At 41.5% G+C, this 12,669-nt stretch overlaps 1 protein-coding gene across 1 annotated transcript in view; it reads left to right on the forward strand.

Moving 5' to 3' along the window:
• Window positions 1-12,669, forward strand: part of sema5ba (sema domain, seven thrombospondin repeats (type 1 and type 1-like), transmembrane domain (TM) and short cytoplasmic domain, (semaphorin) 5Ba) — a 120,735-nt gene that overhangs the window by 9,376 nt on the left and 98,690 nt on the right. The window contains exons 2-3 of the mRNA XM_084179907.1: window positions 6,254-6,353; window positions 8,908-8,953. Of these exons, the coding sequence (XP_084036033.1) occupies window positions 6,254-6,353; window positions 8,908-8,953 (146 nt within the window). The remainder of the gene's footprint in view (window positions 1-6,253; window positions 6,354-8,907; window positions 8,954-12,669) is intronic.

Consider the following 12,669-nt stretch of genomic DNA (forward strand, 5'->3'; position numbering starts at 1 on the left):
GGAAGGGGTCGTTTTGACTGGGCATTGTGTTGCATTAGGATCCGTATGCTTGATGTGGCTACAGACTTGATGTGGCTACAGCATTGTCCCTCTCTGCTGGATCCCACAGGGGGCTCCGAGCTCGGGGCACGGGGCAGAAGGGAGCAGAACAGAGGAGGCTGCCAGTAGCTGGACACAATCACAATCTTCCCAATCACTCATTCACTGCTGCTGCAAGCCACAAAGCATAGGTCGTTTCGCACTAACAGACATCTGTGTCCCTCTTAGATGCTACTTCATACATTTACATTATAGGCCTACTGAAACCATATGCAAAGGGGAAATCAGTGATAATGTGCTGTTTGTTTCTATGACAATGTAAAGAAAGATACACTATGTTTTGTTGAAACTATAACAACACAAAATGGATCATGACAACCATATCAGAGCAGAGGGTGTTTCCAGTGTGTTTTCAGGACATCTATTGTAACCCACTTCAATGTGAATTAGAAGTGTTCATGTTCTGAATCTCTTTATTAGAATTATATCACAGACATTACTCATGCTGCTGTCACCTTTAATTTAACTCTACTGAACACGCTGCCCCAAGAGGCCAAGAGTTTGACAGATTCATCATGTTACAATATAGTAGAGAAACAGTCTCTGTGGTCCTTAATTAACATAACTCTCTCTCTCTCTCTCTTTCTCTCTCAATTCAATTCAGTAGACTTCATTGACATGGCAAGTTAAATTACTTACATTGTCAAAGTAAACATATAACAAAGAATGGTGGGAACAACAGCAATAAGGCATCAATAATAATAGTAGTAGTGGAAATGGGATTACCATTAACAGCAACTACAATATTAATGAGAATAACAATACATTAAAGCAATAGTAGTAGACCAGTCTCAACCTGACTGAGAAGCCACATGACATGCACATTTTGGCTTTTCACCCAATAAATATGTTATTTTCTTCTTAATCTTTAATATTTTCTAATTCTTTGTACTGAATGATAATTTGGGAAGAGAAAGATTCTCTTAGGTCTGAGTATGTGACAGTGTAATAGGAAATGCAGCTCTGTCTCTACCTCTCCCCTGGAGCAGAGTGAGCACAGCCTGTCCTTTCTGGGCAGCCAGGTTTGCCTGTGACGACCGGTCTCTATAGCCAGACTGTGCTCACTGAGTCTGTACCTAGTCAGTGTTTTCCTCAGTTTTCTATTAGTCACAGTGGTCAGATAGTCTGCCACCATGTACTGTCTGTTTAGAACCAAATAGCATTGAAGTTTACTTCGATTTTTTGTGGTGTCTTTCCAATAGGTGATATATTTTTACTTTTGTTTTGTGATGATTTGGTTGGGCCAGATTTTCTGAGTGCTGTCCTGAGGCTCTATGGGGTTGGTTTGGGTTAGTGAACCTCAGAACCAGTTGACTAAGGGGACTCTTCTCTTGTTTCATCTCTTGACATTGTAGGGCTGTGTGATTAAATGTTTTGGGGGTTGCTTGTTTTTAGATGGTTGTAAAATTCTATTGGAATAAGGAGGGGGTATTGGTCCAGTTCTCCTCTACATGCGTCATTTAGAGTTTTTCTTTGCACTTGCAAAACTCTGCATGCAGTATTTTGTCCCATTTGGTAAATTCATTATTAGAGAGTGGACCCCATACTTCGCTGCCATATAGAGCAATTGGTTCTATAACTGATTGGAATATTTTGAGCCAGATTCTAATTGGAATTTCGATTTTAATGTTCCTTTTAATGGCATAGAATGCTCTTCTTGCTTTGTCTCTCAGCTCATTCACAGCCATGTAAAAGCTACCTGTGTTGCTGATATTTAGTCCTAGATACGTGTAGCTTTTGGTGTGTTTTAATAGAACTGTGTCTAAATATAATTTATATTTGTGATCCTGATTTCCGGACCTCTTTTGGAATATCATTATATTTGTTTTCTTTAGGTTAACCGAGTGGCGCAGTGGTCTAAGGCACTACATTGCAGTGCTAGCTGTGCCACTAGAGATGGTTCGAATCTAGGCTCTGTCGTAGCCGGCGCACAATTGGTCCAGGGTAGGGGAGGGAATGGCCGGCAGGGATGTAGCTCAGTTGGTAGAGCATGGCATTTGCAATGCCAGGGTTGTGGGTTTGACTCCCACGTGGGGCCAATATGAAAAATAAAAAAATAATGCAAGTCGCTCTGGATAAGAGCGTCTGCTCAAATGTAAAATTTTTAACTGTCAGAGCCAGAACCTGTGCAGATGATCTAGATGCTGCTGTAACCCCTCCTTAGTGGGATACAGTAGCACCAGGTCATCTGCAGACACTTGATTTCAGTGTTGTGTAGGGTGAGACCAGGTGCTGCAGATTCTTCTAATGTTTTTGCCAATTCATTAATGTAGATGTTAAATAGTGTTGGACTTATTGAGCAGCCCTGTTTCACTCCACGTCCATGAGAGAAGAAGTCTGTTTACTTGTTGCCGCACATTTGTTTTTAGTGTACATTGATTTAATAACATCATATGTTTTCCCTCCAATACCACTTTCTATTAGTTTATGAAAAAGACCTTTGTGCCAAATTGAATCAAATGCTTTCTTGAAGTCTACAAAACATGAGTATATTTAGCCTTTGTTTTGGTTTACTTGTTTGTCAATTAGAGTGTGGAGGATATAAATGTGGTCTGTTGTGCGGTAATCTGCTCATCAAGGAAATGACGTAGTCTGCTATTTATGATACTGCAGAGAATTTTCCCTAAGTTGCTGTTAACGCAAATTCCTCTGTAATTATTTGGATCAAATTTGTCTCAATTTTTATAGATTGGTGTGATCAATCCTTGGTTCCAAATATCGGGGAAAATACCTGCATTGAGGATAATGTTGAAGAGTTTGAGTATAGCCAATTTGAATTTGTGGTCTGTATATTTGATCATTTCATTTAAAATACCATCAGCACCACAGGCCATCTTGGGTTGGAGAGTGTATAGTTTTTCCAATAATTATCTTTCTGTAATTGGGGTATCCACAGGATTCTGATAGTATTTGACTGCTGATTCAAGGATATGTAATTTTTCTTGTATATATACAGTATCTTTGTTATATTGCTGTAGAGGTTTGCAATGTGATTTCTCCACATATCACAATTTTGGATAGCCAATTCCTCATGATGAGGTTTGTTTAATTTATTCAAAATCTCCCTGAAGTGGTTCGATTCTATGGATTCCTCAATTACATCCAGCTGATTTCTAATGTGCTGTTCCTTTTTTTGTTGTCAGGGTATGTTTGTATTGCTTCAGTGTTTCCCAATACTGAAGGTGTATATTTTTGTTGTCTGGTTCTCTGTGTGTTTTATTAGATATATTTCTCAATGACTTCCTTTGATTTTTGCAATCATTATCAAACCATTTTTCATTATCTATTATTTTTGGTTTGCTCTTATGTTTCTTTATTTTAGCCAAGGAGGCTAATTTGTCAAATATAAAGTTGATGTTCCAAACGGACAAATGTACACCTTCATTGCTGTAGGAGAATGTTAAGGCTAAAATGTTGTCCAGGAGAGATTGTATTTTTTGACTACTAATTGCTTTTTGGTAGATTTCTGTACTGTTTGCACTCTACAGTTGTGGTCAAAAGTTTTGAGAATGACACAAATATTAATTTTCACAAAGTCTGCTGCCTCAGTTTTTATGATGGCAATTTGCATATACTCCAGAATGTTATGAAGAGTGATCAGATGAATTGCAATTAATTGCAAAGTCCGTCTTTGCCATGAATATGAACTTAATCCCCCAAAAAACATTTCTACTGCATTTCAGCCCTGCCACAAAAGGACCAGCTGACATCATGTCAGTGATTCTCTCGTTAACACAGGTGAGAGTGTTGACGAGGACAAGGCTGGAGATCACTCTGTCATGCTGATTGAGTTAGAATAACAGACTGGAAGCTTTACAGGAGGGTGGTGCTTGAAATCATTGTTCTTCCTCTGTTAACCATGGTTACCTGCAAGGAAACACGTGCCGTCATCATTGCTTTACACAAAAAGGGCTTCACAGGCAAGGATATTGCTGCTAGTAAGATTGCACCTAAATGAACCATTTATTGGATCATCAAGAACTTCAAGGAGAGAGGTTCAATTGTTGTGAAGAAGGCTTCAGGGCACCCAAGAAAGTCCAGCAAGCGCCAGGACCGTCTCCTAAAGTTGATTCAGCTGCGGGATCGGGGCACCACCAGTGCAAAGCTTGCTCAGGAATGGCAGCAGGCAGGTGTGAGTGCATCTGCACGCACAGTGAGGCGAAGACTTTTGGAGGATGGCCTGGTGTCAAGAAGGGCAGCAAGGAAGCCACTTCTCTCCAGGAAAAACATCAGGGACAGACTGATATTCTGCAAAAGGTACAGGGATTGGACTGCTGAGGACTGGGGTAAAGTCATTTTCTCTGTTGAATCCCCTTTCCGATTGTTTGGGGCATCCGGAAAAAAGCTTGTGCGGAGAAGACAAGGTGAGCGCTACCATCAGTCCTGTGTCATGCCAACAATAAAGCATCCTTAGACCATTCATGTGTGGGGTTGCTTCTCAGCCAAGGGAGTGGGCTCACTCACAATTTTGCCTAAGAACACAGCCATGAATAAAGAATGGTACCAACACATCCTCCGAGAGCAACTTCTCCCACCATCCAAGAACAGTTTGGTGACGAACAATGCCTTTTCCAGCATGATGGTGCACCTTGCCATAAGGCAAAAGTGATAACTAAGTGGCTCGGGGAACAAAACATCAAAATGTTGGGTCCATGGCCAGGAAACTCCTCAGACCTTAATCCCATTGAGAACTTGTGGTCAATCCTCAAGAGGCGGGTGGACAAACAAAAACCCACAAATTCTGACAAACTCCAAGCATTGATTATGCAAGAATGGGCTGCCATCAGTCAGTATGTGGCCCAGGAGTTAATTGACAGCATGCCAGGGCGGATTGCAGAGGTCTTGAAAAAGAAGGGTCAACACTGTATAAACTTAATGTAATTGTCAATAAAAGCCTTTGACACTTATGGAATGCTTGTAATTATACTTCAGTATACCATAGTAACATCTGACAAAAATATCTAAAAACACTGAAGCAACAACCTTTTTTTCATATCAGCTTAATATTGTAGATATATTGTAACTTCCATCAATGTAATTGTCTGCATCACTTCCAATCCCCCATGTTTTTTATATATATATAGTCCCTTTATTACTTTTCAACCCCGGCATCCTTTCCCTACTTAAATTAGTGAACAACAATGCCCAGGCCTCTACTTCCAGCCTATACTTACTATCTACACCTTATGGACACAGTCAATTTTACAATAATTCTATTTTATTTGTTTTTGCTCCTGAACTTCTTCTACTCTCAACCTCTCCGATCATTTTCATGATGTCCATCCGGTTTGCTTCTATATGCCATATCTTTCTAACTGTGCTCTTTCCCAAAAGCTCCCAACATACAACCCATATACTTATTATGGACACGATATGCTTACATTATTAGTTATCTTGTTATTATTTGTTGTTATTTGTTATTAGTCCCATCCTTCAACTCCATTTAATACTTCTCTATCTCTTAACACCATCCATATAGGAAGCAACAAACTTTGTGAAGACCAATACTTGTGTCATTCTCAAAACTTTTGACCACGACTATACAGTACTGCTGCCAAGGGCTGAGCTGTAGGTGCACCTACCAAAAGCTCTTAGCCTACCATTGACTATGTACAGACCCAGTGTTCGACAGAGCTGCAAGAGCTGTGCTCCATTTTTGTTTTTCACTTTGTCATAGTTGTTTCTGGGGAGGTATGTAGGGAGGGAAAAGTTGTTGCTTCCCGGTAGGTGTTGATCCCCATGACTGTAAATAGTGTCTGGTTCTTCTGCTGTTCTAGCATTCAGGTCTCCACAGACCAGTACGTTGCCTTGGGCATGAAAGTGACTAATCTCCCCCTCTAGAATGGAGAAACTATTTTCATTGAAGTAGGGTAACTCTGAGGGGGGACTGTATGTGGCACAGAGGAATACGTTTTTATGGGTTAAGATAGCCTCCTTGTTGATTTTTAACCAGATAAAGAATTATCCTGTTTTGATCAATTCGATTTAATAAGTTAGTTCAGATTTATACCATATTAGCATTCCCCCTGAGTCTCTGCCCTGTGTGACCCCTTTTAATTTGGTGATTCCTTTATTTTTTAATATTAATTTATAATTTCGTGATTCCTTTTAAATCTCTTTCTCTCTCATTCCCTCCTTTATTCCTCTCTTTCAGCCCTGAGTCCTTGGATCACTATTTTCTCCCACCCGGGCGTGAGAGACTACTCCCAACTGACCCTTGACCTGACCAGGAATGAGTTGATAGTGGGGGCAAGGTAAGAATGCATTCCTTCATTTATCCCTTATTCAGTTGTTTGTTTATCTCTTATTCATGTGTTCATTTATCCCTTATTCAGTTGTTCATGTATCCCTTATTCATGTGTTCATTTATCCCTTATTCATGTGTTCATTTATCCCATTTTCATGTGTTGATTTATCCCTTATTCATTTATCTCTTATTCATTCCTTCATTTATCCCTTATTCATGTGTTCATTTATCCCTTATTCATGTTTTCATTTATCCCTTATTCATTTGTTCATTGATCCCTTATTCATGAGTTCATTTATCACTTATTCATGTGTTCATTTATTCCTTATTCATTTGTTCATTGATCCCTTATTCATGAGTTCATTTGTCCCTTATTCATGTGTTAATTTATCCCTTATTCATTTTTCTCTTATTAATTCCTTCATTTATCCCTTATTAATTTGTTAATTGATCCCTTATTCATGTGTTAATGTATCCCTTATGCAAATTACTCTGCCTGACCCTATACTGCGCTGCTGCTGAGAATTCCTCACTTTCTTTCATAGACAATGTGGAGATTAATAATTTTAAAGTGATAATCATGTATCTGTGGCGGTCGTTTCCTTGTAAGATGAGGGAGGGCGATTTTTATTTATTTATGAGCATGGCCTTATTTCTATTACAGCATATTGGATGACTGTCATTCATATTCCATTCACCCAGCTCAATGTAACATCGATAGGTTTAGGCTACTACATGATACTCTAATTTTCCCTATACCCATCATGAGGTTGCTACAACCTAGCCTATGAATGAAAGTTTACAACGTAGGTGCACAGGTCGAGAGAAAAATTTGGTCAATCAAGGTGACAGACAGTGACACATGCAATACCACCTTGCACACTCTTGCCTGCATCTAGCTGATCTAGGGTGTAATCATTAGTCCAACAGTTGCAAACGAAAGTTTCTATTGGACAAATTCAGGTATGTTTTTCCCCGCTTGGTTCAGTTTGCTTCTGTTTAAGAAACGTTTTTCAACAGAATCGGTGGAATGAATAAACCCCTGATCATCATAACCGCTAACCACTACACACAGCCTACGTCGTTGTCACCATATTAGCTAATGTCATAGTCAACATAGCTACTAGAACTAACGCGTTAGTAAACCCACTACAATCATGCAGTACAGTCAGTAAGCAATTTAGCAGTTACACTGGCGGACCCCAGTGGTAATACATTTATAAAACCAAAAGCTTACTTTGACTTGGAAACGTTCCAGTGTTGGATAGCCATAGCCAGCTAGCTAACATAGCATCCCTCTCTGTTTGAGTAGGCTAAACTAGCTAGCTGAATTTGCTAGCTAAGTGAAAATGAAAAAAATACTACGAAATACAGCTAGCTCTCTGTCACGACTTCCGCCGAGGCTGCCTCCCCTCCTTGTTCGGGCAGGTTTTGGCGTTCGGCGTTCGGCGTCACCGGCTTACTAGCTACTGCCAATCCATTTATCATCACTCCATTTGTCTTGTCTTCAATCACACACACCTGGTACTTATTCCCTCATTAGTCATTGTATAAGGGTTCCCTCTGCTTCCTTGTCTGTGTGGGTGATTGCTTATTGTGGAGCTTAGTGAAGCTCGGTGGAGCTCGTGTATTTTGTATCGACGGGAGTATTTTCCCGTGTGCCTTGTATTTTCCAGTGCGCCTGTTTTGTGCCCTGGAGTGTGTTTGACGCATTTCTGCGTAAACCTGTATTTTGCGGATTAAAGCCTGTTATTCTGTGATTTACCCTCCTGCGCCTGACTCCTTCAACACCACCTCATCACACTCTCTCTCTTGATTCTCCATCATTTTTAAAGAAATGAATTTGTTCAAAACCGTTCAACTATTGTCTTTCTCTCTCTTTGAGTCAACTACTCACCACTTTTTATGCACTGCAGTGGTAGCTAGCTGTGGCTTATGCTTTCAGTACTAGATTAATTATCTGATCCTTTGATTGGGTGGACAACATGTCAGTTCATGCTGCAAACGCTCTGATAGGTTGGAGGACGTCCTCCGGAAGTTGTAATAATCAAAGTGTAAGTCTATGGAAGGGGTTGAGAACCATGAGCCTCCTAGGTTTTGTATTGAAGTCAATGTAACCAGAGGAGGACAGAAGCTAGCTTTCCTCCAGCCACGCCATGGTGCTACCCTACAGAGTGCTGTTGAGACTACTGTAGATCTTCATTGCAAAACAGTGTGTTCTAATCAACTATTTGGTGACGTGAATATATTTAGTATAGTTTCACTATAAAACAAAAAAAATGAAATTCACTGAGGAGGATGGTCTTCCCTTTCCTCCACTGAGGAGCCTCCACTGTAATGTATATTCTATTGAGGCTTGTTGGATAGGGTCTGGTGTAGAATTTGGGCAGCTGGACTATTTGAAACCACTTCTAGTTTCAGAGAGTTCTTATCTGACTACAAAGAATCAGTGCCCTGAGTTGAACTCACTGTAACAGAAACTGCCATGTAAACTAAGTGTTTATTAAGTTTATAACTGTTTAAGCTAACTGTTATTTCCTCTCTCTGTTGATTCTACACAGAAACTTCCTCTTCAGATTGAGTCTCAACAATGTGTCTCTCATCCAGGTAAGCTGAGCTTCCAACCCACCTCTTCCTCTCCCCTGTGTGTGTGTGCGTCACTGGTGGATAACAACCCACACTCATCTGTCCGCAGCCAGCGTTCCTCTTTTGCTGGGCTCCCAGACCTGCCTCTCTTCTCCTCTTCATCCCTCTGTACTCCTCTCTCTACTCCTCGGGTCTGCTGCTCCTCTCTTTAACTTTCCTGGCAGCAGTCAGACAGCGTTGGCTTGCTGGTATTGATTCTGTTGTTTTGGGACTGGAGTGTTTTCAGCTCCTCGAATGGGGATGGGGTGGAGAAAGAGAGTGAGTGTGATTAATTGTGTGCGTGAGTGTTTGTGTACGTGCGTGCGTGCGTGCATATACTATATGTGTATGGTGTGTGTGTGCGTGTGCATATACTATGCGTGTGTGGGCGCGTATGCTTGCCTGCCTGTGTGCGTGCGTGTTTCTCTCTGCTTCAGTCCGGTCTCAGGTGGGTAGAGAGAAGAGGCAGGTCTCCATGGTAATGTGATGTCTTTATAGCTACTGTTACATTTTACATTTACAATTTAGTCATTCAGCAGACAGTCTTATCCAAAGAGATTTACAGTAGTGAGTACATACATTTTCATATTACTATAGCACTACAGCCTATTCGACTGCATTGAGATGTGTGTATGAAAGCGTGTCACCACCCAGACTTGGGATTCTCTGACAAAGTGCTCTTTCAGAACAGTCACAGCATAGTGACATAATATGTGAGCAGCTGCCACCAGTGTGCCAAAGTCAATGTCAATGTGTGCTTTGTTTTGGTGCTCTTGTTGTCTTGTTTTTGAATGTGGAAGAGGACTGGGGTTCTTAGGGTATACTTTTGTTTCATCTGAGTTTCGCCAACTGAGTTCCTCTACTCTGTAAAACGGTTCTGGCAGTCCTGAGTCAAATGCCCATCTTTCAACATCTATACCCCACTTGCTTGGCATACACACAGATGCACGCAAGCGCGCACACATAAACACACGCATGCACACACGCACACATACTTTCTTGGCTTATATTGAGCTGGGGGATAAACAAAGCGGCTCCCACTTCATTCTGTTCTAACTGGAGGTGTCACTAGGAATGCCAGGGCCCAAATCGATGAGCACAGAACATTGCTGCTGCCCAGTTAATAGGAGGAGGATAGGATCTGAGCCTGCCAGTATGCTTAAACAGATGAAAGAGATGGAAGGATGCTGCTTCAAACTACCCATCCTCCTCCTCCTCCTCCTTCCCTCTCCTGCCTGCTAGCCTATTAGCCTGTTAACCAGTAACCACCCCTGCACAGCAGGAGAGAGCTATACAACCCAATCCTGGGGGACCACAGTGTTGGCTGGCTTCAGCCCTGCGGAGTAAACTCATTCTTATTGGCTGGGCCTGGCTCCCAGTGGGTGGATCTATGCCCTCCCAGGCCCACCAATGGCTGAACCCCTGCCCAGTCATGTGAAATCGATAGATTAGGGCCTAATTAATTTATTTCAATTGACTGATTTCCTTATATGAACCTTTTTGCATGTTGCCTTTATATTTTTGTTCATTATACATTTTGATGGAAGTCCCGCCTTTATCCAAGCAGAACCAATATCACTGTAACCACATCCCTCCTCTCACCGTCCCTACAGCTCTCTCTCTCTGCTCTCTCTCTCTCTCTCTCTCTCTCTCTCTCTCTCTCTCTCTCTCTCTCTCTCTCTCTCTCTCTCTCTCTCTCTCTCTCTCTCTCTCTCTCTCTCTCTCTCCCCAACCTTACTTCCCACCCACCTTACTTCCCACCCACCTTCCTTCCTTCCTTCCTTCCTTCCTTCCTTCCTTCCTTCCTTCCTTCCTTCCTTCCTTCCTTCCTTCCTTCCTTCCTTCCTTCCTTCCTTCCTTCCTTCCTTCCTTCCTTCCTTCCTTCCTTCCTTCCTTCCTTCCTTCCTTCCTTCCTTCCTTCCTTCCTTCCTTCCTTCCTTCCTTCCTTCCTCCCTCCCTCCATTCCTCGCTTCCCCTCTCATCCCTCCTCTCTCTGTGATGCTATTAGAGTCAACCTGCGTGTTGCCTAGACTACTATAGGGTCCAGTACCCTGCCCTGAACTTAGTCGCTGTTACTAGCCGGCTACCTCCCGGTACTCTACCCTGCACCTTAGAGACTGCTGCCTTATGTACATACATAGTCATTGAACACTGGTCACTTGAATAATGTTTACATACTGTTTTACCCACTTCATATTTATATTCTGTATTGTAGTCAAGGCTCATCCTAAATAACTACTGCTGTACACACCGTTTCTATTCATATACTGTCCATATTGTCTATACACACCCTTATATATGTATATACGTATACACTGAGTATACCAAACATTAAGAACACCTTCCTAATATTGAGTTGCACCCTCAGAACAGCCTCAATTCGTCAGGGCATGGACTCTACAAGGTGTCGAAAGCGTTCCACAGGGATGCTGGCCCATGTTAACGCCAATGCTTCCTACAGTTGTGTCAAGTTGGCTGGATGTCTTTGGGTGGTGTACCATTCTTGATACACACGGGAAACTGTTGAGTGAAAAACACAGCAGAGAGGTGCAGTTCTTGACACAAACTGGTGCGCCTGGCACCTACTACCATCGCCCGTTCAAAGACACTTAAATATTTGTCTTGCCCATTCACCCTCTGAATGGCACACATACACAATCCATGTCTCAACTGTCTCAAGACTTAAAAATCCTTCTTTAACCTGTCTCCCCCCCTTCATCTACACTGATTGAAGTGGATTTAACAAGTGACATCAATATGGGATCATAGTTTTCACCTTGATTCACCTTGGTAGTCTATGTCATGGAAAGAACAGGTGTTCTTAATGTTTTGTACACTCAATGTATATACAGTACCAGTCACAAGTTCGGACACACCTACTCATTCAAGGGTTTTTCTTTATTTTTGCTATTTTCTACATTGTAGAATAATAGTGAAGACATCAAAACTATGAAATAACACATACGGAATCATGTAATAACCAAAAAAGTGTTAATCAAATCCAAATATATTTTATATTTGAGATTCTTCAAAGTCGCCACCCTTTGCCTTGATGACAGCTTTGCACACTCTTGGCATTTTCTCAACTAGCTTCATGAGTTAGTCACCTGGAATGCATTTCAATTAACAGGTGTGCCTTGTTAAAAGTTCATTTGTTGAATTTCTTTCCTTCTTAATGCGTTTGAGCCAATCAGTTGTGTTGTGACAAGGTAGGGGTGGTATACAGAAGATATCCCTATTTGGTAAAAGACCAAGTCCATATTATGGCAAGAACTGCTCAAATAAGCAAAGAGAAACGACAATCCATCATTACTTTAAGACATGAAGGTCAGTCAATCCATAAAAGTTTCTTCAAGTGCAGTCTCAAAAACCATCAAGCGCTATGATGAAACTGGCTCTCATGAGGACCGCCACAGGAAAGGAAGACCCAGAGTTACCTCTGCTGCAGAGGATAAGTTAATTAGAGTTAACTGCACCTCAGATTGCAGCCCAAATATATGCTTCACAGAGTTCAAGTCACAGACACATCTCAACATCAACTGTTCAGAGGAGACTGTGTGAATCAGGCCTTTATGATCGAATTGCTGCAAAGAAACCACTACTAAAAGAGACCAGTAAGAAGAAGAGACTTGCTTGGGCCAAGAAACACGAACAATAGACAATAGACCAGTGGAAATCTGTCCTTTTCTCCTGATTCC

Source organism: Coregonus lavaretus (assembly GCF_964263955.1).
Source record: "Coregonus lavaretus genome assembly, chromosome: 16".
In the NCBI taxonomy this organism is placed as follows: domain Eukaryota; kingdom Metazoa; phylum Chordata; class Actinopteri; order Salmoniformes; family Salmonidae; genus Coregonus; species Coregonus lavaretus.